The following is a 24,574-nucleotide window of genomic DNA, read 5'->3' as shown; positions in this document are numbered from 1 at the left end:
GAGTTCTCTGAAAGAGAAAGGTTGTGTAAAATAAGCCTCTGAAAAGCTGAAGCTGTATAACTTACTCTGTGACCCAAGTATAGTTAAGTCTAAAAAGCTAGGGGTTTCTACGCCTTTTTTCTTTAAGGTTCATCAGTATTGGATATGTGTATAAGTTATCTACAAATGTTTGATGTGAACTTGCTTGATGTGAACTGGGAAAATGTGTACTTGCTTTTTTTTTTGTTTTTGTTTAATGATGACATGCAGACAGTGAATCACACAGTGGTTAGTGTCTGCACCTATGATCTTGTATTTACTATGTTATTATGTAGTTAGTACATTGTATAGTCATATATGACTGACTACAGAGGTTTCCAACGAAATCAATGGATATCATAACTTTCCACGTTTTTACTAAAATATTTGCAGATGATTTGTACGTTTTTGGATTTATTTATTTAGTTTTTGGTGCTCGTATGTGATGAGATTGATGTAGATAGTTAGAAAAAAACAAGAATAAGGCTTACGGCTTATTGATTTTACGTGGTCTCCTTTTCAGTCGACTTTTCTTTCCTTTCGAGTAAATGAGTCATTCTACTTCTGAGTTCGAAATTAGAAATATCAGCCCCGTATTAGCAACGCCTATGTTCGATCGAACGAAAAGCCAGTGTAATTCTTCAGCGGTATCGGACAACCTGTTTTTTGTGTGCTCCTACTATATAGTACACTGCATATGGTAAAGTGGCCATCCAGAGCGACTGGCGATGCGACGACGGCTTATTACCGGCTATACACACAGCCAAAATTCAGCCGATCTGAACGGCACATATGTTCCTATGGTATCCGGATAGTACAAACACAATCGGTATCTTTTTCTGCGCTGACAATAACTGTCGTTTTGCGACTTGTCCTGCATTGCCTGGATTTACTACTGTCTGGAAACATCGGCGGCTAGACTTGATGGGTTGACCCGATATCGTTAGGGTGGTACAGGGTCGAGCCGATAAGTCAGAGCGCGAAAATGATCGTATATTATCAGGAGTAGTTGCTGCGACTACAGCGACACCTGTTTCTGTGACAACAAGAAATAAAGTGGTGGCACGCTAATCGCCGTAATTAGTCTCATTTCAGTTTCCCGTTCAACCTGTGGTGACGTGTGGACACTAACTATTGAACGTTTATATATGCTGCTATGTAACCCAAATGGAAGCTTCACAAAATAGAAACACCATCGAACGAGCGGCTATCGCAGCACACCGGCTGTAGCCGCAGAAGTTAATGGTGTTAATTGGACGGTGACTGTAAATGAATGGCATTGGCACCCATCTTCGTCACCTGACGGTGCAGACACAAACATAATTTGCCTCCTTCTGTTGGCCGACAGGCACGCAAGCAGACCGGTTAGTCCGGCGGTACAGGCTTCGGGGATTGCCATAGATGTACGCAGTCGCACAGGAAGAAGCTACATAAATGTGTGTGTGTGTGTGTGCAGTACTTTTGAAGTGAGTTACTAGACTGTTGGATGTAATATTATTTGTCGTTTATTAGTTTAGTGAGTCAGGACGCTCACCCAGATTTCTTTTTTGCTGACCAAGCGAGGCCATTGCTGGCATAGAGGCGCCACTCGCCTTTCAAACCATCTAATATTCTGATGCGTGTAGGGGTCGCCGTTAGTGTTGACTGTTTTTATACAATGCCGCTTATAATAGCGGCGTTGCCGCTGTTCGAAACAGGCAGGTTAGTTTGCGTCGACGGTCACAGTTGCCTCCATAATTGGCGTGCAAGGGTACGGGCGAAATATTTCGAAACGAAAATGATTGCAGCCTGTGCAAACTACCTTGAGCGATGTCAAACAGCGTTGACAAGGCATAACGATAGAGTATTTGCGAGTAACTACATGTAAAATAAAAGAGAGATAGAAATCGCTGCAGTCTGTAATAAATTTTTTTTATTGCGACTCTATCCATTCGACTTGTCGATGACTTAAATATTTAGTAACTTAATGCCGAAGTTGGCAAAGAAATTGGGTTTATACATCTATATATATATAGTATTGTTTTTGTTCTCCAATAATTAACTTAGACATGAAGGAAATAATATATAACGGAAAAACTCAGTTCCACGTGCGCTAGTAATGACAAAAATTATGGCATTGAGATCTCTCAAAAATTTACTCCGAATACACAACATGTCCAAGTGAGTGACTTTACCAAGCTTAGCCTTCATATTTACTCTCGGACTACAAGAAAGCTTTAACATACACAACTTATCGTGAACATTGTTTTCTGTTACGGTGATAGGTTGCCAACGATGACATTGAACATGCTTCATTATTAAACTGCTCTTCGGAAACGAATATGGCTGTTAATGGATTTTAATAGTATCGTGTTGTTGCCGCTTTTATTACTGCGTGATTTTATAGATTCAACGCTGTTATAGTTATAATAATTAGAATAGTTTGAAAAAAATATATATTATTTGTTTATAATTTGAAAAGTTACTATCTATATATGTATGCAACGGTCCACCAAAAACCCTGATGGTTGTCATGATCAATGGCACCTCCTTCGTTTCGTCCGAATATTCACCCAGATCTAAAATTTGTATCTATAAACATTTAACATTCTTCTTGACACATGAAACGCCTTAAAGATTGTCAGGTCTTCTTGTTTCTTATGAACGTGGATGGAATACATATGTGCATCGAGACGAATCTTAAGGGTATTATAGGGGATTGGTATTGGGCGTAACATCAAAATACCTATGAAAATATATGCATTTTTTTCATCTTTTTTAATCGAATTTTGGCCTTCACGTAGCGAGAGTGCTTTAAAAGTTACAACTTGAACTGCTTGGCCATGTATCAAACTCTTTGACTAAAAAAAGCGTGCACAGTATCGTATATTTGTCTGAATGTCTGGAAAGGCACGGTCTCCTTCCGCTAAAAAAAGCAGGTCTATATAGCGCTCGTTCTTACTCCTTGATTTTGTCTGAAGCCGGCGAGTTTTCTAGTGTGAACAGCTAAAAAAAGGCGCATCGAACCTAAATATGCTAGCAGGCTCCTTTAAGAATTTTACATTTTGCTTACTGTTCATGTTTACAAACGAATTTTCGATTTGAATGAATGTTATAATCGGTAGCCGAACTTTACATAAACTAATTTCGAATGTGTTGAATAATTAGTTGCATTGAAGATCGTAGAAATGTGTATTCTGTGTAGTTTGCTAAAGTTTACATAAGTTCTGTTTTGCGAGAGTTGTCATTTTACTTGGTGAGCACATATGTGATGGCAAGAATATATATATGCTAATTTAATTTGCATCGAGTTTCCTATATCCGATAAGGCCTCCTATATATTTGGCCAAAGAGCAACGAACCTATAATCTAGTCTAGAACAATAACGCGGGTTTACTGACCCTTCAAACAATATCTCAAATATTTACAGAAAGTTCCCTAATTCTAGATGAAATAACCAGCTATAAATCTGTATACGAGTTTTTAACAATTTAGTGATATGACAAAAAAAAATGATGATTAGTACTTAATTGAAGTATTATATTAAATCCTCTGAACGCCTATAAGTACCCTTATCCATACTATTTTTCATTATTAGGTGTAACACAAATATATGCAAAAATATACAACTGTTGCAGGTTACTGTTCATAGTAGTCGACGCAGTGGTTGAAGCTCGCACTAGAACGAGCTGCAAAGTTCCACAGAGAATCAGCGCAGCTTTTTTCTAGCTCACTTTTAGAGTATAGCGAATTTCAGTTCTGATGATCGACCTTGGACGCTAGCTCGATAGCGCGTGTCGTCGGTCATTGTGTTGTCAATTGTTGCGTGCAGAAGGTAATCGTTAAGGCATCATGCGCGATTTCACTGTTGCTCCACCTTCGCATCCACTGTAACTGAATTGTTCGTATTTCTACGCTGGTCTAAGAAATAACAACTACCGGAGAAGGCTGGCTACACGTATATTAAATATTGGAAACGTTGACGTCACCAAGCGATACCTGTTGTGCTCATAATTTGTAGTTACCATATGACTATGGCATTATATTAATCAATAGTAATAATCAACAAATGATATTGTAGACTTAACAAGCCGAGTCAATTTCCAGCCGATCAAAAGGAACAGTAAAAAAGTATTATCACCTGCATTATAGCACGAGTTCTAGTTTTCAGCAACCACCTAACATCATGTATAATATTATATGTACAATAAAGCAGCAACACACAATGGCAGGAATATGTAAACAATGAATATTTAAGAAAGTTGAGCTATGTCCATATTGAAGTTTACGCAACCTAAGTATCATGTTTCTAAGCTCAGCTAAAAACTTTCAATAGCATACCGGGACAGCGCATGATTCTAAAAAACAGCCTGAAATAAAATACTAGGAAGAAACGAATGCCTATGTCAAAGTTGTTTACTCAGGCGTTGACTTAGGGATCTGATTTAGTGATATGCTTTTAGAAGCTCCCTGTTATGTTCCAATCTTATACCAGGCTCTCACCTGAAGATTTGCCACTCGAACAAGAGGTCTTAACTTCCCTACATGTGTTAATAGATGGTTAGCTCTAGATATGATCCAACCGTTTAAAAAATTTCCGTAAAACACCAATGAAACAGTTTGTGTGATAGTCGTACGTTACTTCTATAGCATTCGTGTCTAGTATTATTATTCGGTTGTGAGAAGCTCATTGGAGTGCGTGTGTAATAGATACATAATTTACCTAATTTGCGAGGCGACGCCGTTCCTACCAGTAAAATAAATAGCATTTGCAAACTCAAAATGCAAGTTAAAGCTTGTCGCGTTGCTGTTGCTAAAATACGCCCCTATCAACCTAAGGACAGGTCACAAGTCCTTAGTATTGTTCTTGCAAATGATGAGCATAGCCAACGTGATAATCCGTCGAGCTACAGGCGCTACTCCCATGCGATAACGATTACGGTTACGATCACACGCAACTTCGATTGTTATATCTGCCATTGTCGTTCTTCGACCTAAAGAAGAACTTACGGTGGTATGCTTACTGATATATCAACCAGTGACTGAAATCACTTTTTCTCTATTTGCTGGGATGTAGACATGATATACAAGTACTTTGTTCAGTATGGCACACTATTATGAGAGTTCTCCATTGCAACAAACGTCCGCGATAGTGAGGACACGATTGATACTCATATTAAACGTATTACGTTACCTTTAAACAGAATAAAATGGTAAAGCAAGAACGACTTTTCAGAATAAACTGCACAGAAAGAGAACTATTGGAGAGTCTGCATGAAAGAGTAAAACTGCACGGAATGCCTTAAGGTCAAAGATAGTTTTAGTTCTATTAAAAGACCAGATTGGAACAGCGGACACCGATAATGCTGAAGAGGGACGTATTTTTCATGACGTTTTTGCTATCTGTCGTTTAACAGATACGTGCTACCTAACTTTTGCCATTCAGCGATGTTGCAAACGTACTGCATTCGATTATATGTCAAGCATGTCAAGCGCTACTTATGAAAACCAGCAAGAAGCGGAGCGAGACACCTGATGGAATATCTGTTTTTGTTTTTAAAGTAAAGTGCAGTCTGCGAATCCCTGTCTCTCATATTTTGACGTTCGCTTGACAAGCAGGCAGTTGTCAACCTGTTTCGGAGCACCATCTTCTGACCCAGTCTTCAAACACAGTAACAAAAGCGACCCGTCCAACAAACATCCGCTTTCCCTAACCTTGGTCGTATGGAACTATAATATCTTGCGCTATCCACAACGGTACAAATAATTAACGTTTAATCTTCTAGGAGCAGCTGATGCGTCTGCCGGAATACTCCGTCATCATGTAAATTGTTAGAGATGCAAAATGGCTAAACTTTAATGATGATCGACGGTAAATCGTTTGATTGTATATTTATTGATTTTAAGTCGGCATTCAAAACGGTCGCTCACGACAAGCTTCTTAACATTTTATCCAATATTCTCTAGGAAAAACTACTAAATTAGACTGAATCGGAGACTGAAAAGAAAGGAGCGTTCATGTATGAATGAAGCCTTTTCAGTTACTGCGAGACCGGCCACAGGACACGAGTTTTAACCCTTCATGTACATATTGTATATTGATTGATTGAAACATGTCTAGGTATAAATGCGTGTACAGCAATCAATGACGGCCAGCGTACGACTGCATCCCAGGAGCCATTAGAATAGTTCTGGAAGTGGTCTCTTTATGTAAATATTAAGATACCTGCACCAAAATGCGTCGTATTTCGGCATGTTTGGCACCGGAATCCGAATTTCAGCTACCCTTTTGGAAGCCAAGTTACACTACGTGGATCTGTTATCAAAGAACTTGATGTACTTACCGCTACTTTTTTAAGGTATAGCATCCATATGACCGAAGTTATAGCCGCTGCCATGAAAGAGTTAAAGAATAGAACCATTTGCCCCTAAAGATACATATAACTATACAAACAATACGTTTTTTCTATTTTATTATACACTCCACCAGTATGGAACACCGGCTTAATAAAAAGTAAAGCGATAACCCTATAAATACAGTAGACCTTCATGCGGGAAGTTGCCAATCGTTGAAACATCAGAACGCATTGTATAAAGCATGATGATACATTTCAATTAACGGAGAAAACAGATGGGAACATGCTTAAGGAAATGTGTTTAAATGGCGATAGAGCAGCACATTTAGTTGATCAGGTTCCGACGAACACTTGTAGCTACGAAAACGTTTCAACAAAAACTCGGAAAGGGCACAGTGGCCAACAATCTCTTTGTCAAGAGTCAAGGCCAACAAGCCGCAACGTTTGCTGGAAATCTGATTTACTTTAGGCTTTTTCTACTTTTTTTTTAAAGTAACACAAAATAGACGCAAAATAACGCCAAAAAATGTAATCTGTTCATATAATAGGCTTCAATAATATGAATAATAAAATGCGTTAAATAAGCAATACTGTACAGCATATATGAGATTATTATTGATATGATTGCCGATGACGGAAGAATACATTGCCCACGGCTAAGGCCAGCAGCGGCCCTGTCGATGTTTGACTGCGCTAGAAACACTAGTGTCTTCACGCACAATAATAATTACGATATTATTGAGTTTGAAGTGTTTGTTCTGTTAGAGTTGTATGGTGCCCACGGATGAATTTTTTTTTTTTAAACTGTAGCACCTCATACTGATCGCATACTCGATGCAATTTCCGTCGCATTTGGCACTACTCTACAGACATTTACAGTCACTGTGTTATTACATACACATGCTAATCAACATAGCTGTTCTTCTACTCATCTCAGATGAGGTAATGGTTTCTGTTCGTTGTCTACTTTTTTCCTCCCACTATCTCTCTATTTCGTTTTAACTCTGCGGAGTTGTTTTGTACGGTCTAAACCAGACGTTTGTACGCTAATACCGACCTCGAGCTGCTCTCGTTCTATTATTGTCTTTGCTACTGCTTGATGCATACAGGCGGACCTAAGCACGGGTTACTGGCTGTACGTATATCGTAGTTGTTGAAGATTTCAACGGTCGGAACTGGCGCAAACGACAGAAATCAGCTGAATGACAGATAAACTCCTATTTATTCTCACTCTCTTTTTTCCTCTTATCCATAGCACGGATCTTGCGGTAGCGCAGAACAGGTGCGTCATTGCCGTGATTGAGGTCGACCTGGCCGTACCGAGTGGGCCAGATCTAGTGACTGTGTCTCCAGCCAGATGTCCCGCTACCCAGATAGCTACTGTGACGGCGACCCAATAGCGAGCGAGTTACATAGACATGCTTGTGAAAAACCGCCATAAATTGACTGACTGCCCATCTCGCTCTGTTTCGCCGACTTGCTGGACGGGTCGCTAAGCAAAAATGAACAGGCGGGTGGACACGTGGACAGTCCAAGGAATCTTTCAGAACAACAAATGTCTTCCGAAGCTCTTTCTTTTTGCCGTTGCTGCACGTCTTCGCTGTCTGTTCAGTTTTACTGGTGCTGTTGTTGTTGTCTAAAGATTCTTCCCGTCGGATACACCTTCTTGACGCTATCCGCCTCTATAATTATGTCATATCTTTTTTATCGTGATGGTACCGTATTTGTAACAACATAAGCAATTGTATTACTGTGTCACTTTCCATATATTCTAGGAACTGCCAACAGTTGCCTACAATTCATTGATTGTTAAAATCGATCTACAGCGGGCGTGTATCCCCATGAATCAGTATATATTGAATATGGTGTGCCGATCTACTAAGAACTGACGCTTTATTTAGTTACTATGTTAAGCAATTCCTTCTGTTTATGCTATAAAATCATTATTACGACGGAGGAAATGCTGAGTGACCGTTCCGACGATGAAGCGACTAGATAATTGAGCTTGCAAATGAAGCTTCTCGCTGGGACCAGGTCACTTTCTAACATCAGCTTCTTATAAGCAGTTACATTTGGCCAGCTTGAGAAATTTTGAACTCAGCAGTAATACTATTGCATAAAACGTATATTTCATTACCGATTCAAATGAAATATAAAACATTATACGAGCTTTTAGTCTGTACAGAGAATATTGCGTCTCAGAAATTAAGAAATGTGTGCCAATAAACTAAACTTTGGAGAGTAAAGTATAACTTAGCTTAATAATGGTTGCGCAGGGTATGGGCAAAGTTACGTAGATGAAGCATAGGCCGTTTTTTGAGGTTAGATAGTTACTTGCTGATTTAATTACACGATTGCGTTATTTGAAGTTTTAAGATCATCATAGCCCAATATAATTTTGCCTGAAGTAGGCATACAGTGTTGACAGTCGCTGTTTTAGCCGTCACTTACCGGAAGCTCCGAAGGTATTATGAATTAAAATAAAAAAGGATCTTTCAATCAAGTTAGCAATCATATTTTCGCTTACCTGCAGATAAACTTGCAACTACAACAAGGGTTTTGTGTTCACTTTGTGAGGGGAAAATCTGCCAGTACTTCCATTGACATGCCTGCCGGCTGATTACTATTGCAGAAAATTACTTAGCGCTGTGTTAAGCCTCCAAGTTCAGTTCTGTTCTGTTTTCCCAGCTTCGCATGCTAACATTGCTATTGCAATATGTTATTTGGCGAAGCTCTTTTTTGTTGTAACCGAAACGCTGACTTTAGTTACGTAGAGCAACACACAGTTAGTGACACGACGTGAGCTAGCGAGCCCCCGTTGTGGAACCCTGTGCACGTTCACCTGCGGTGCTCCCGTCTTAACATCTGCATTCGTGGCTTTTGCAGAGTTTAAATTGACGGTAAGAAAGAAAGGGAACTCTCGCTATTGCTGTCAAGCTGCCAGCGTTCGCCGTCGCTCTTCCTTGACTTCGACGGCTTGACTCTAACTAGTAGCCAGGTAAGAGGGCCGGCAATATCGTAGAACGATCACTTCTCTTTCCTTTCTTGCAGTTCAGTGGGGCAACGGACACCTAGTGACGACCTCCTCCGCTGCCGACGACTGCGTCGCGGTTCGGTTTTGTTCGAAGCGCGAAACGGGACAAAGCAAAGCTGAGTACTGGAGTCACTCATTCAAAAGTAGCCAACGAGACAAGAGTCTGGAAGACGAGTTAGCTACGCCGGCTCGTGCTCCATTCGCCCCTAGTGGTATTGTGCTGTTGCTTTGACGTTCTTTTTTTTAACGCTGTGCTTCTATTTTTTAACATTAAGCCGATGAGCATCAATCCGTGAACAACAACTCGTTACATTGTAGCACAATTTTTTTACGGCCGAGCTTGTATGCTACTGGGTGCTTGCCTTGAAATAGTGTGTTAAGAGCTTCTGCTCACTAAGCCAGCGCACGATAATATGGATGAAAATGGACTGTCTTTCAAACGCCAGCTGTTGTACACCAGTTCTTCGGGGTACTTCCAAGCGATTAGAAATTTTTACAGGAACATGCAGGCCACATGAGCAGTTTGAAAAAGCACTTCAACATAAAATTGACGATAAGTTGACCGAAAGAGGCCGGTTCGTGCGCTCCAGCTGACAATATTTTTATCATTTCGCTAATCTGAATGTTAACATGGATCGTTGTTTGCCCGCCTGTTTGATTGTAGCGAATATAGGCCAGGCAAGCAAGAGGTAAACTTGTATTGTCTTAAAGAGTCGTCACCGTCGTGACAAAACCGTCTTCGCGGTACTGCTCTTAGGTTGTTTGTCGAGCCGCGGCAGCGTTCTATCATTCAAGTAGCCAGTCAGCAGGGTAGATGTCAGCGTGATTGTGCTGTGTTTTGTTTTCGTCGTACTGCAAGCAAAACGACTAGTAGTAGAACGAGTTCATAGAAGACGTCATGACGTGAAAGGTACATCGAAGCATAGTGCGTGGCGGACTAGGTTTTACTAGGAAACAAACCTGATTATCGTTCTGACACGGAAACCGATATCTACCCTATAAATGGAACTGGTTGAAGTTCGGTGAACATACAACGATATTTTGGACTATGCCCTTCTTCAGCCTGCCCCAAGAAGACCATTCGTACATTCAGGGCAATCACGTTTAAGAAATTACACGAGAGCCAGGTGGTGTATTGTGTATTGTCAAGGACGTTAATACCCGATCGATTATTTTGTGGCATGAAGAAAAGTGACGCCTCATCGTGTCTAGAAGGAATCGAAGATAATCAGCTATACGTTAGATTTGTATGGTTTATTGCAAAACATAGCTACTGATCAAAGAGCTGACTCAAATTTTCATTAAATTGTTTTCCTCTAGCTATTGTAGTACACAGCAACGAATGGCCGTTACGGCTCACAATGTTCTAGCAGCAGCATCAGTAGTTTCATGGTTTCCAGCCGCCAGCATCTATGTCCGTAGTCGTGTCTTGTCTGTCTAGAACTGGAAGCGAATTCCGTCATGTGCTGTTACCATCGTTGTCTAGTAGCAATAAACGCAGCGGTTTTAACTAAGTCGCGCGCACCTTCCCCATACCGATTAGGAGGACAACATCGGTCGGGAGCGTGGCCGGACATCTCTGAGATAGCGTCTTCTCTCGTAGTAACACCAGTAAGTACTCCCAAAGTGTCTTGCTTGTGATACCAGATTGCTAAACTGGCTGTAGTCGCTTGACTTAGCGGCGATTCTGCAAAAAAAACCTGAAACATTCACGCGAACCTATTCGATGAAGCTTCGAACACAAAACCCGAAGCTGTATCAGTCAACTATCGTATTCTAGCACTGTGGTACTTGAATAGTCCGATACAGAAGATCGATATTTCTGTTGAACCGCGCGCAGCTGTTTCTGAACACTTCAAGAGCCATCCAAATGCAGACTGGACTTGTGTGATGTTCTCTGAAGGAGCTGATGCGTGCGGGCGGAAACGAGTGAAGCATTGTACTAGCGTCACCCCGCGTACATGGAAGCAATTTATGTTTAGATATAAAAAAGGAAGACCTGTATTCTATACTACAAGCGACTGCGAATGATAAAACCTGCGATACGAGAACAGCCGGAGGCAGTGAATATTCCCAAGGGGACCAGCTTTGTCAGTGGGTGTTGTTTCGCTGCATCAGCACATATCGTACTAAAAAAATTTTAAAGATTGCTACTGAAAGTGATGTCCGAACGTGAGATCCGATACAAGGAAGATTTTGCTACAGGTAATCAGTACTGATTGAATCATATAAATAATGGCTGCACATGAAAAAAGCGTTGACTGTACTAGCAGCGTCTGAAAAGTAATCTCGGTGTTTCGCTCACGAACGCAAGGACATAGTGTCCTGCTAGAGGCACCTTATTCAGATAGACCCTGTTCAAGTTGAGTTGTTCAGAATAGTGCGCTAACAGTGATACGAGCCGACAAACGGTCAACCTTTTCCGATTTCTAGTCGGCGAAAGATCTAACCAAACCAAATAGTATATATTAAATATTTGCTATGGTCGCAGTGCGTCACGTCACGCTGTGGATGTGTCTTTGTGGTCTTTACAACGATAGCGGCTAGATTCTATTCCTTTTGCAGCATGGCGAAAGTGTCGATACTGTCGTCGTTGTTGTTATGTTCATCCACACACAGTTCAGCTAGCCAACCCTTCCAGCAAGTTGGTCAGTTATCTAATCAATTTAGCTTAATATCCAGAAGCGTCTGTCTAAATCAAGCGCGCAAATATCCCCCGAGTAAACACAAAAGTGGTTTTAACCGTCGCTGCTTCTAGTGATTTCGGCTGTGCGATTGCGGGAGAAAAGTACGGTCAAGGCTCGCTGTCGTTATTGTAGTCGTCGTCTTTGTCACAGTACGCCTGCCAATGAGGTGGTGGCGTGAGGTTGCATAGTTGATGAGACGTAGGTGCAATAACACTGATACAACACGCTCACCTGTTCAGTCGGCCATCTCCTGCCGTGTCGCTTATCGACAGTCGTCGCCTGCCCGCCTGCCGCTTTGGCTGGCATCGTATCCATCGATACGGGTGGTGATTAGTGATGCCGCTGGCCAAAACGGACATCGAGACAGCGACAGGATTCCCATCACAGCAGCAGCTGTCGCCTCCTGAAGGCGCGATAGAAACCCCAAGTACTTCTGCTAATGCGGGCGAGCAGCTAGCTACGAGATTGTTGTCAGAAGCTAAAGAAAAGCACGCCGCCTGCCGCTTGTGTGTCGCGCTCAGTCTAACCTAAGCGTAGGGTTTGTGTTAAGTACTTAATCTAACAGGTTACTTTTGGTGCCTGCTTGGTACCATTAGGACATCCATTATCTACAGTGTACTACTATACTGAACAGCTTACCGTAAGAGCTATACCTGCGTGTAGAGTACAACACTTATATAATTATAACTACAAGGAACAACTATGTTCGACGGATTATAAAGCACCGAAAGCTGACATGGAACTTCTGACCTCTGATAGTTGATTGCTCGTAAATTAAACAAACTGTAAGCTCAACTTCTATTAGGGACGCCGAAGTTCCAAGAAGAACGGAAAAGAAAAATCGCAATAATGTCACTACATGGCGCCGAGATCACGGATGAAGTCGACCCGCTTCAGGAGCTTCATGAGAGCTTCCGCCCACTGAGTAGGTGTACCATTTACCTTTTTAAACACAGATTACAGTTCGCTGGTCTTCTTCTAAATCTGTTTCCATTGTTTTTATTTTACTTGCGTAGGTAGACATATGCAGCCGGGTTAAGAAAAATGAATACCAACAACTCAATTCAGAGTTGCGTTCATAATACGCAGGCTCATTTGTTTCTGGAAACTCGTACTAATTGAGATTACAGCATTTTAATGAAAAGCGACTTGATTTTTCAGCGGCTTTTAATGGCAATGGTGTGAATACCTCTAAGGCGCAATTTTCAGCTTGGTGTTTTGCTTTAAGTTAAATAGGACTAAGATTAAAGCCTTGACTCACTAAAAAATAAGTGAAAAACAAATTATTATTACATATTATTGGCTTGTGACTATACAGAACTGCTGTTATAGTTTAATCTATTTTGCCGCGCCGTTGCCTTCAATTTGTGCCAGCCTATCAAAGTGTTTATGTGCTCGTTATGCTGCAATGAGGGACAGGCAGCATTATGATCTGCTGCTGTTTCCGTCCCAGTCTCACGATGAGTTCTGACAGTGTTGTGTCTGTGCATATGGCACACAATTGCTATTTGTAGAACCAGCCCATTCATCAAAATAAAACACCATTCGTCGGGCTAAAAGCGTTACTTACACTATATTCCATTCGTATTGTTCCTTCGGAGTGTCACGAGGCTCAGCTTATAAAGCATACGTGAAAAGTCATAGATATCGCTCATTACTGATAGCAGAGTGTCTTTGCGGCTCTTTTTATGCCCTTGGAGACCGTAGCTTCTTTCGGGCATTTTTTCAGTCGATTGGCTAGTACGCAGTCTGCAAAGCGTCGCTGTGAAACACCCTCTGGCAATACAACGATCAAAGACTAAGTGGTACACATTTTCAATACAATACGACTGCTTATAATGCTCAGCGCAAAAGGGACTATACTGTAGTTTTAGCCGTTTTTTTTCGGCCTGTGATTGTCAGTAATTCGAAAACATGCTTTGCAAAAATGTCTATTCATGTCATCATAGTTTCGGTAACTAGCTTTATTGTGTTCTGTACCATACGAAATGCGCGAAATTAAGACATTATTTGTGTAGATAAGGTTACTTTGTCACTATTTTGCTACCCTATTTCTATTACATAGCTCCGAATTACGTAGTTCAGTGTTAGTTCGGCGGCAACAAATGGGTACTATCTGGCTAGATCGCGCTTTATCAGTCATCATGAACGTAAAGTCGTATTCATGGTTCTTCCCTGACCTCAGTACAAGCAGCAACGAACCTGAAGCCCGTGGGACTAACTTCTTCGTGATATACCGTATTCAGTTGTACTAGGCTGAAGCAGACTGCCAAATCGGGCTCATTGTTATCGCCAGCAGGACGTTGACTGAGGAGCTGCTTGGCCTAACACTGCTGCTATAACGCTTACCCGCGACGACGTTTATGTAGACAAACAGTAAGAGCCATCTTAATGGCGATGAGCTAGCTCGATGCGTAGGCACCTGCCTATATAAGATGGCATGCATCGCATGTGTCCTCTCAAAGAACCGATTCCGCAAAAATGGCGCGGCTACAATCGCCTACAAATACGCTGTCATGCAGAATATATCATATGTTAATATTTTCGCCTTTCGGCGGCAGGTGAGAACTTCATCAAAGGGAAGACTTCATAAAAAAAAATACGAATTTTGGTGATTCATGTGCGTTTAGACAGGTAAATTCAAGGTTGAAATAACTACTTCCTTTGCAATTGTTTGTTCGCGCATGTTCGTGCAGTCGCCATAAGGTGATTGTTGTCCTATGACATATGTGTTACTTATTTATTTTACTATTTTTTGTCGTTGTTTAATTACGGAAGGGTCCAGAGCGTTCTGTTTTCGGGTGTTTAATATTTCAAATTATCGCAGCTTGCCTTGAGGATACTGTAACTAAATGTATTCGGATTGCCAGAGCTCCTGGGAACGGGTGGGAAAGAAACCCGTGGCCATCCGAAAAAAATAGAAGCCTGCGGGACAAGCTTATGCAGCCAAAGATGTTGGCCGACTTTTTGTAGCTGAAATGAAATTTCAAGTTAGTCGGCAGGTTTTGGTGTGATACTGGACCATAGTGTCCTTTGCGTTCCGGCATATCTTAATACGCTGTATAGTTATGAATGAAAGTCTCTATGTTTTGGCTTCTGACTAGCTTTCCTCAGCTTTTCTGTAAAACTATAGCAGTTGTTCATAGTTCATAGCAGTCATAGCCGAATCACGATCGAAGTCACGAAAACGAAGTGTGAAGTAAACAAATATCATAGGCGAAACTTCGAACGCTAAGCTGGCCAAAAGAACGAGCACAGCCAAGCAGCAATAGGATCGCGAAGGCTCCTGAACGAGATAAGTACGGTGCAGATAATACGTGCAAACTATATCGGCTACTAAGGATTCTAGAGCTCGTAGCGCTATAACAACAACAACTGACTTGACTAAGACGAGTAACCCTTCGCAACAAATGAATAATAACAAGCAGAACAATAGAACAAACACGGAAGGAGTGTGGAGAAACTTCGCGCTAACGCAAAATCATCATCATCTCGCCCCGTGTCCTCTCTCTCTTTCGTGTCTCCGTAGCGGTACGAAATGTGCACCGCAATGTCTGGATAACCCGTTGGTAAGCATCGGCTACTTCAGAGAGCGCATCTGCTGTTTACGCTCGTATAACCGGTTACGCGCTGTTGTCTTGACCACTGGACAAAGGAAACAAGAGATGAACCAAGCGGCACTCCTTCACCAGAGATCACCGCAAGCACGATCATCACTTTACCGCCATTATCTTGTCATTTTTGTTGTCGTGGGTAAGAGCGAAGTTGGCCGCGCTGCTTCACTGCTAACTGCCAGTGGAGCAGCCATCTCTGTCACCTTGCAATAGATAAGCTGCAAAAGTTCGAGACTATCTGACCAGTTCCCTCGCCTCGTCTGCCTGTATTCGTTTATATGAAGTCCGTTTCGAATTAGTTTAGCGGTGTAGTCCAGCTGCAGCTGTCGCCGTCTTTGTTATTTGCTGTGACGGTTGTATCGTGGTGCTAAGCTGCTGCTTCTAGCGCGTCCGTGTGCGTGTGCAGAACCAGCTGGAACTCCGTCCGTCGACGCACCGTCTCATACTTGTCTGCTTGTTGCGCAGTCTGCAAGGTATTGGCTCTCAGGCACAAGAGACTAAATGGAATAAAAAGCGCTCGTTTCTCCGGCTCTTCCAGCTTTATGGTGATGGTAGTGATGCTAATCGTGTGGTGCAAAGTGGGACATGAATAGCAGCAACGAACTAGTGTGAAAACTGGCGAGCTAACTAATAAACAAATAAACGAGCTCTAGAACGAGTTCCTTCCTGCAAACTCTTTTGTTGCTACCACCGGAGTGGTTTTTGTGGCTCAAATAGTATTTATGGTTGCTGCTGCTGCTGCTGCCGCCGCTCTGGCTTCGTTTGTTTGCGGGCATTTGGAAATTTGCTATCCACTCGTTCCATTGAAGATGTTAGTGCACGATAGTAAGTATTACTTGAACGCCTAGTAATAACATGATAGGTCCTAATAGGCCGTTATGCTATTTTTGCTGGGCTGGGGATGAAATACAAGCGGGACAGGTACCGACAATTGGAGGAATATAGTTGCTGTGAAAACAAAATAATACGATAGAATTAATAAAAAGACAGCAGTAGAAGTCTATATGTGTTCAATAGAATGTCGGATGTATAAAACGCACCCATGTATCCGAAAGACGATAACCTGGATTTAAATGGAATAAAAAGAAGATATGAAGAAAGAGAATATGAAGAATAGCTACGATGAATGCTTGCTCGCCAGTCTAGTTGTGGCCCGCCCGCCGAAAATATCCGAGTAGATGCAAACATTTAAACAATTCGAACGTTTGTATCCATTGTTATCTTGCACTAAGTGTATATAAGAATCGAACTTTATGCCGTTAAGTATCGTCTATCGTTTTCTTTTACCACATTGTGTACCGCAGTATTCGTACCGATTTCGTTGATTTGCTTCCCTTTTTTTTCCCTACTTTTATCCTATTTACTCATTTTGTTTAAAGAAAGTACACAGAATAGAACTGGTCATATCAGACTGGTATGAGTCTGTTAAGACATTTGGACTAACACAAAAATCTACGTTGTGCTCGCTCATCGTCATTGTTATTGATTTATCTTGAAGTGGCCTAACCGTTATAAACATAAAACTAATACATATAGCTTCTGTCGTGCCATGCGCAGTACGAAATTTCCAATACGTCGGTTTTCTGTTCTTTTTTCACTTTGCAAACATTCCCGTGCTTCTTTCGGCGGTCTAGCCGTAGTAAGAAACATATTGTACCCTAAAACCCCATCGTTGAATTTCGAACTTATGCGTCTTTTATCAATCATACTTATATTGTTACATAGTTATTTCCATTAGCAAGATAATGTATGGGTTTACCAAAAGGTGCCCCTGCTACTCCCTGATTTAACCAGAACACGCGGTACAATCAATAGATGACAATTTATGATTCATCTTTTATGAGACAAGTTATACTTCTTTTTTCTCTCTACAATGCACCACAATATATAAAAAAAAAAAAAAAAAAAACAGCATAATATAAACAAACTTCTATATATATATATATATAAAACAACTTTCTACATTATCGAAACAACTTTCTTTATTTACATAAATTGCATGGCTATTTGTCACAGATGGAACTATTTTTTACGTCGCGTACCGGTGACTGTCATGTAGACATTGTTGGAAATTGCATTCTTATCAATCTGCTATGCTTTTTTTTCTTACGACGTTTATTCAGCTATTAAATAAATAGAATAGTAAAACCTATTGACCAAGTTATAATGGCTTCGCGCTTTTTCTCCATTTTAGAGGAAATGTTAAACGAAGAACAGGAGTCACTACGCGAACGCGTAGCTGACTTAGAGATTAAGGTACTAGAACAGGCCGAAGAACTAACATGTTTAAGGACGACGATCGCAGATCTTACCAGAAGACTGACACAACTCGAAGGCCGTGGTAAGTAGTCCTTTCTGTTGATATTCATTGAGAATTCCTATCGAAACGACAACAGATGGTTACTAACAAACAAAATCCTGTTTTTCGGGCGTTTTAAATAGTATATTGTAGATTAGCTGCATTCCTATTGGCATGTATGTATACTTAGCTTAGATAGATAGAGTTCCGCTGAGTGAAGTAAGTTTCATAAGACTATGTTTTTCATCGATGCCAGTAGCCCCAGTCAGTTCTTACTCGGATGGTGAATCGAATGCTGTGATATGAATATATATATATATATATATATATAGGTCTTAACGAAGAGCGAAGTTCTTCAACGAGAGGTTTATACCGTAACTAATCTTTGCGATTGAGAACTTTTATCTAGTCGTATTTTTTAGTACTATATCAAGATGCGGAAATTGCTTTCCTTTAAAATATGAAATCGTCATATAAAGAGGCGGGCAGTTTAACTGTTAGAAATCCAATGCCTCATCCTCATACAGCCAGTGGTAAAAGTTGGCATGACTAACTGAAATACATTAGCACGTCGCAAGATATTAAAAGAAAGATGCAAGAGCTAATCTTAATTGAGTTCATTTTTTTCAAAAACGAAAATGTCGCTAATTTAGCTTATCTGCGCACTTGTCTATGTGTTTATGATACGAGCTTATTATCTTCAAGTCTGTTTTGTTCGAAGCAGCATTGGCGATAAAGTATATGTACTTTATTTTTGGAGGACAGGTTTTTGTGTTCGAATCACCTTTTCGCGATCTGTAAAACGAAGAATCAGTGGTTCCACCCGATAGCAAACTGTTGGCCTGCCTATTCGTGCTAACATAGAATCATGACAGAGAAAAATGAACACTGACACAGTGGATAGTCCACGGTGGTTAACATCAATCCTAACACAACAACGGTATCTGCTGTCCAGTTGTGGCCCTTTTCATTTCGACTGTTTTCAGAAATATCAACGATGCTAATTTTGCATAATCTAAATCTCGAAGTTATAAGCTGGCCTTTGAGGTTTAAATAGGCCTTATTTGAGTAAACCTGATGTGAAATGCCTCGAGCTATTTTCTAGAATCTTGTTTCTAGAATTTTTGTTATGTTAAATAGGCTACGCTAGGATTGAACTTCGTTTCACGACTTCTCGATATTTTCCACGTGTCAGGCTTCGTTTATTGCTAGCTAATTTGTAACAGATGGCTGTCGTCATTTATACTGGTCATTGTTCTATGCTGATATATAGGTCGGTCCGCTCATTGCTGTGCAGTTCCACATAACGTAAAGAGGAAGACCGCACTGATCAGGTGTATCAAGCTATAATTGTCTGTTTCAACTCAGGCATTGTTTCTTTTTTCTTTATTTAATCACATTTGTCGTATGGTATATATCGTTGACGGGGCTCGAAACTGGGATCCTCCTCTTTTTTCGGTTAGTGATTTGGCCATAAAGGCTACCGCACCGATTTCATTCAATTCTAGCGCTGAGAACTGCAGATACGGCGGATAATGCTAAATACGTTCCTTGCTACATATATACATATCTTCCATGTATTCTACGCATGTATGCTTGTGATGCCAGACAGAAATTTCTTCGAAGAAGTGTTTAACTAAAGATGAGCGCACTTGGAACAGTTTTATCGTGCGATCCGAATGTGCGACAGGAAGGGACCATCGTCACATTGGCGCAAGCGGCGCTTCTACAATCATCTAAACGGCCATCAGCACAGCTGATGCCGGTGATCAATTAATGGCTACAATGGTAACCGTATTATTGTATTATATTATATTGTAAGAGAGGACCCGCAGAGCCGTAAGTACCAAACGTCGCAGCAGACGCGATGATCGTTGCTGGCAGTCGTACGGACACGGCCATATCCACCGCTAACCGATCCCACTGGTGGGAAGCAGATAGACGCACAGACGGACAGATGGGCATTAAGTGATTTGTCGCATCAACTCTTCCGATGTTCCATGCTTTGCTCTGCTGCTAAACGTTGTTTCGACGTTTACTTGTGTTGCAGCCGTGAGACAGACAGGAGCAGTAGAGCGTCGCCAAAATCTGTTGACGGCGTCGATAACCAGCAGCGTTATGTCTGCTTTGCTCAATGCCTGTTGCTCCTGCGCTCGCTGTTCGTTGGTCACGCGGCGTTGGACATCGCGACGTTGCCGAGTCGTTTGATTCAACGGTCGACACAGCTCAAGACTGATAAGGTCATCGAGTCAAAGACGATGGCGACCTTCAATTTAAACCGGCGTCACTCGCACGTCATCAGTAACACCTACGGCCCCATTGCTGTCGTTGTCATCGTGGTTGTTGTTGTTACTATTGTGGTGATAAAGCCTTTGTGGGTACCCCTCAAGTAGCGGTTTCGTTTTTTCCCCACTGGTACATCCATATGGCTATTGTTAGGAATAAATAACATAAGATTCTATTGCAATAGTATAGATAGGATGTTAGACAATAGCGTGGATCGTGGGATGATCATCAGCATAGTGCGTAGTCACGTTTAACAATTATTGGTATACTATTCTAGTCATTATCTTCGACGATTGTTGGTCTTTTATGAAAGTGACGTTCCCTTCGAGCCAATAAAGATAGATACAGCTAGTCTCAGTGGTTTTCCCGATGGGTGTCTCAATATTGCGAATCTCTGACGGACGTTACGATACCTAGTTCACAATTTTTTTGTCTAATCATTTGCTTTTTTCTGCCTTCTATTTTGGTATTTGGGTTGATATGTGACCTCAGTTTGCTGCCCCATAAACGATGACTGCTAAGTCTAAAGGAACGCGCCAGATTTTCAAAATTTCTATAGCATCACTCATTTCCTGTACTATCTTCGCACTGTAGGGATGCATTTCTTCTTTCGACAGTACTGGCTACTAGAAGAAGCATGTCGGCAACCGAAACTCAAATAAATGACTCTTCAATTTCTCCTATTCCGTCTCGCTATGACCGATCAGTGATTATCGAGCCCGTTTGATGGCAGTCGAAAAATGCGGCACAAAATAGAAATTTCGTTACCAAGTAGAGTTACTGTTTATCGGAAACGATTGAATTCCATTACCTATTGATTTTCAAGTCTGAATCTAGGGTACATCGGACATGACTACTTTATGACTGTGGTTTCGTTGACGCTTTAACAAGTAGTCAAGGATTATCACGCAAACGACGGTGAACATTCACGGGCAACAAGCTAGCGTATCGACTGGCATCGAACATATATATGTATATCAATTGCGGAATATATATTGCATTTCCATATATCCTATCTCAGTGCTCGCGCTTAAGAGCAGTCTGTATAGTACGTTTCTATAGTTCTCTCTTATACAATTTGTACGCTAGTTACACGCTGACATTTGTATTAGCATACTCCCTCAGGATCTTCTGTGCGGGATGAAAATGAGTCCATTGAATTTGGACATAAACAATTCATACGGTGTGCTGATACTGAATCACGTTAAGCAACAATGGTCTGTCAAGTAGGACAGATACGCACACAAACTTCGCGTGAGAAGTTTAGACATGATCATTGTACATAATATTAGAATTTATAGTATACTCTGTTTGAGGAAATGACATAAATACCGGCTGAAGACGTTTCGGTAGAGCCATGCGATGACCCACGTTTGTACTGCCGTTTAACTGCTATGAATAGCAACGTCAATCATAGTATAGTCTGTCTGAACGAATTTTACGCTCAATTAGCACATGTGTGTATTTCCAGCTCCGACGATAACAAATACTGCCCCGTTAATACCGCACAATGGATTTAAACATAGTTACAGGTAAGATTAGACTGATTAGAAAATGTAGAAAGCTTCCCGCATAGTTGCGTGTTAATGATACATTATTTAGCACTAAATTAGTTCAATGCCGAAATGAGTACCACGTCGTTATGGTAACCACCTGCCATTTTCGGCTTGGCCTGTACCGCGCAGTGAACCTATCGCTATCTAAAAGTTATTAGAAAAAAAAATAACTTAAAATTTATGTTATATTAATGTCCTAACAACGTCGTGTTGTTTGTCAGCCCAACAGTTAACATAAAAGGTCAGACGACCAGGCCTGCTGTGATTATCTACTGGCCAAAATATATTGGAAAGGTCAAGTTTAGATCATTTCCTAGATCGATGTTTACATATAAGGCATAATTTCGACAGTCCATTACATGTTAACCAGGAACTAGCATAAAGATTCCTTTGGAACAGTGCTACCGCTTAAAACGTGCTCCGTAAAAAAGCCAGAGGCGCTTGTATGATCAGAGAAAAATTATATTCAAACTTCTTTTTTGTGTTAGGCCTCTGTCAACTGTGACTGTACACGTACTAGGAGATTGATAATGAGTGAAAATTTATTTATGTTCACGCGTTCTAATTATGTCAGTCAATATATTGGACTTCCTATTATTCATTTGGCCATAAATTCGCCTTATAGCCGCTTATATATATGCAAAACACTAATAAAAAAAACATGGTATCGTTATTTCCGTCGTTATCAACCGTCAGCCATCGTTCGCTGAGCTCCAAGCTAGCAAGGCAATCTTCGGGGCCTTCAAATTTGACAGGAGAATCTCCGACGCCATCAGGACCACATAATCCACATGTGAATGGCCACTCCGATACGCCAGATGGTAAAAGGTATCAAGTGTATTGTCATATGCAGTTGCATTTTTACAATAGCGTAAGCACTTCATGATATTTATCTTGAATAAGCAGGCGCACGTTCTCAACGGTCTTTCAAAATCAACACTTTTGCAACGGATCAAAATGCTCACTGCAGCACCGGCAGTCCCGTGCCGGATTGTATGTTTCAGGTTTACGTCCGGAACTTCTCTATAGCGGCGTTAGATCTTACGGCATATAGAACGTATGTCTGAACTACTCGAATAGGCAGTCAGCTGTTATCTCACTCTGATATAATGATAGGAGGTCTATTAGTACTGGGAGTCATCTCTATTGCCTTTATGGTAAATCATATGTAACCTGTTGTTTGGGTAACCTTTATTTTAGATTTGGCTATGCAGCGTCATTGTCGTCCCTTCATAGTGAGGGCTCTTCTTCAACAAGATCTACCCCGCAGCCCCCACATCAGCAACAACAGCAGCCCCGTCACAAAAGTCTTTCGGCCGGAAATCTTCAGCAACTGAGACGAGTCAATGGAGGTAGCTCCCCAAATATACCGACGTATAGCGTCACCCCCAATGGATACGCTGACCACGCAGTGACGTGCGTAATTTTAAGACGACTCCACCTAGTTTTATTATGCTTGTAATGTATAACAAATGAGAAGCCTCTTTATTCCAGCACATAACATTATAGTATTTTTTAATTTTTTGTAAACAGTAACATTGCAGGATAGCATTTTCTGAACCAGTAGGTTCGCGCTTGTCAACAAAGGATAGTATAAACTATTTACCAGAAACTTTATACCAGGCGACGTATACATCTCTGATCGTCGCGTTTCGCTCTTTACATGGCTACGGCACATAGTTGATATTTCTACGACTTGTTAGTTACTAATTAATTTATGATTGTTAGGTGCACTGTGACATGAGCAGCCGGAAGTGACTGGCCGGCTTTGCTCAAGTCAGCGCTTTTTACAGGCTTTTAGAAACGTGGTGTTCTTATTTCAAAAATGGTTTGTAACGCCCATCAACAAAAAGGAATCCACTCAGATTCAGTACTACGGGCTTTCGTGTGTTAATTGAAACAGCGAGCTCTGTAAGGAATAGCTTGTTCGAAGTCATTGGGTCGCTTGTTCAAAAACACCAAAGAAATTTACATGCTGTATACATTTTTTAATAGGAGATTTTTGGTATTTATTGTAAAATAACGACGAAATTGGTAAGCACCGTTTCATATGTCAAGTTCCATCAACGATCATAACTAGAGTTACCAATGTGGCAATAATGCTTTCCTTTGTCTCTCTATAACTAGCCGTGTCGATTCTTCATTCCATATACAGTCCACGAACCATTCCAATATAAATATATAATTTACCGTTATATTTACAAATAGTTAGAAATAGAAACTTTCGAAAAGATTGTTCATATAGTTATACTAAAGTATAAACGCGTTCGGTTCTAGACGGGACTGCGTGTTCGATCCTGACGATGGAATTATTCGTTTTACCGTTCACGGACACCAGTTACTGCTGCCTGTTCCAACGGACCTCGTGGCCGAATACTCCCTCACGAAGGTCAACCCCATCCCCCAGCAACGGCCAAAACTTGAATGGGTCTATGGCTACCGCGGCCGCGATTGCCGGGCCAATCTACATCTACTGCCGACCGGGGAGGTTATCTACTTCGTCGCCAGCGTCGTCGTGCTCTATAACGTGGAGGAGCAGGTTCAGCGACACTATCTTGGTCATACCGATGACATTCGTTGTATTGCAATTCATCCAAATAAACTGGTTGTTGCAACAGGGCAGACAGCTTCAATTGATCGAAGAGATCGTCGGGTAAGAATAAATAGTTTCTGTTGTCGAATTAATAGGTTTGTTTGAACGTTGTCTGGTCTTGGCCGCAGTTCGTACCGCGCTGCTCGATCTGA

At 41.2% G+C, this 24,574-nt stretch overlaps 1 protein-coding gene and 1 long non-coding RNA gene across 8 annotated transcripts in view; both read left to right on the top strand.

Annotated features, from left to right (window-relative positions):
- The window catches only part of DCX-EMAP (Doublecortin-domain-containing echinoderm-microtubule-associated protein), a 36,837-nt gene that overhangs the window by 557 nt on the left and 11,706 nt on the right, over positions 1-24,574 (top strand). Inside the window, exons 1-6 of one of the 7 annotated variants that reach the window (XM_086982146.1) lie at positions 9,429-11,592; positions 17,883-18,029; positions 21,745-21,805; positions 22,526-22,657; positions 23,030-23,245; positions 24,107-24,482. In XM_086982146.1, coding sequence (XP_086838272.1) covers positions 11,550-11,592; positions 17,883-18,029; positions 21,745-21,805; positions 22,526-22,657; positions 23,030-23,245; positions 24,107-24,482 — 975 coding nt within the window. In that variant the 5' untranslated portion in view covers positions 9,429-11,549. Of the gene's footprint in view, positions 1-9,428; positions 11,593-11,613; positions 13,000-15,203; positions 16,514-17,882; positions 18,030-21,744; positions 21,806-22,525; positions 22,658-23,029; positions 23,246-24,106; positions 24,483-24,574 lie in introns of those variants that run through there. The other 6 variants (XM_022789834.2, XM_022789841.2, XM_022789833.2 and 3 more) reach the window with 6 other exon arrangements.
- On the top strand, positions 9-8,856 carry LOC147757254 (uncharacterized). The gene is made up of 2 exons (XR_015322595.1): positions 9-267; positions 7,609-8,856. It is a non-coding gene; the product is annotated as an uncharacterized LOC147757254 (long non-coding RNA).

The sequence above is a fragment of the Varroa destructor genome, unplaced genomic scaffold (genome assembly GCF_002443255.2).
Source record: "Varroa destructor unplaced genomic scaffold, Vdes_3.0 BEIS01000002.1, whole genome shotgun sequence".
In the NCBI taxonomy this organism is placed as follows: domain Eukaryota; kingdom Metazoa; phylum Arthropoda; class Arachnida; order Mesostigmata; family Varroidae; genus Varroa; species Varroa destructor.
The sequence above is the reverse complement of the archived record's forward strand: the minus strand, read 5'-3'. Positions and strand labels throughout refer to the sequence as shown.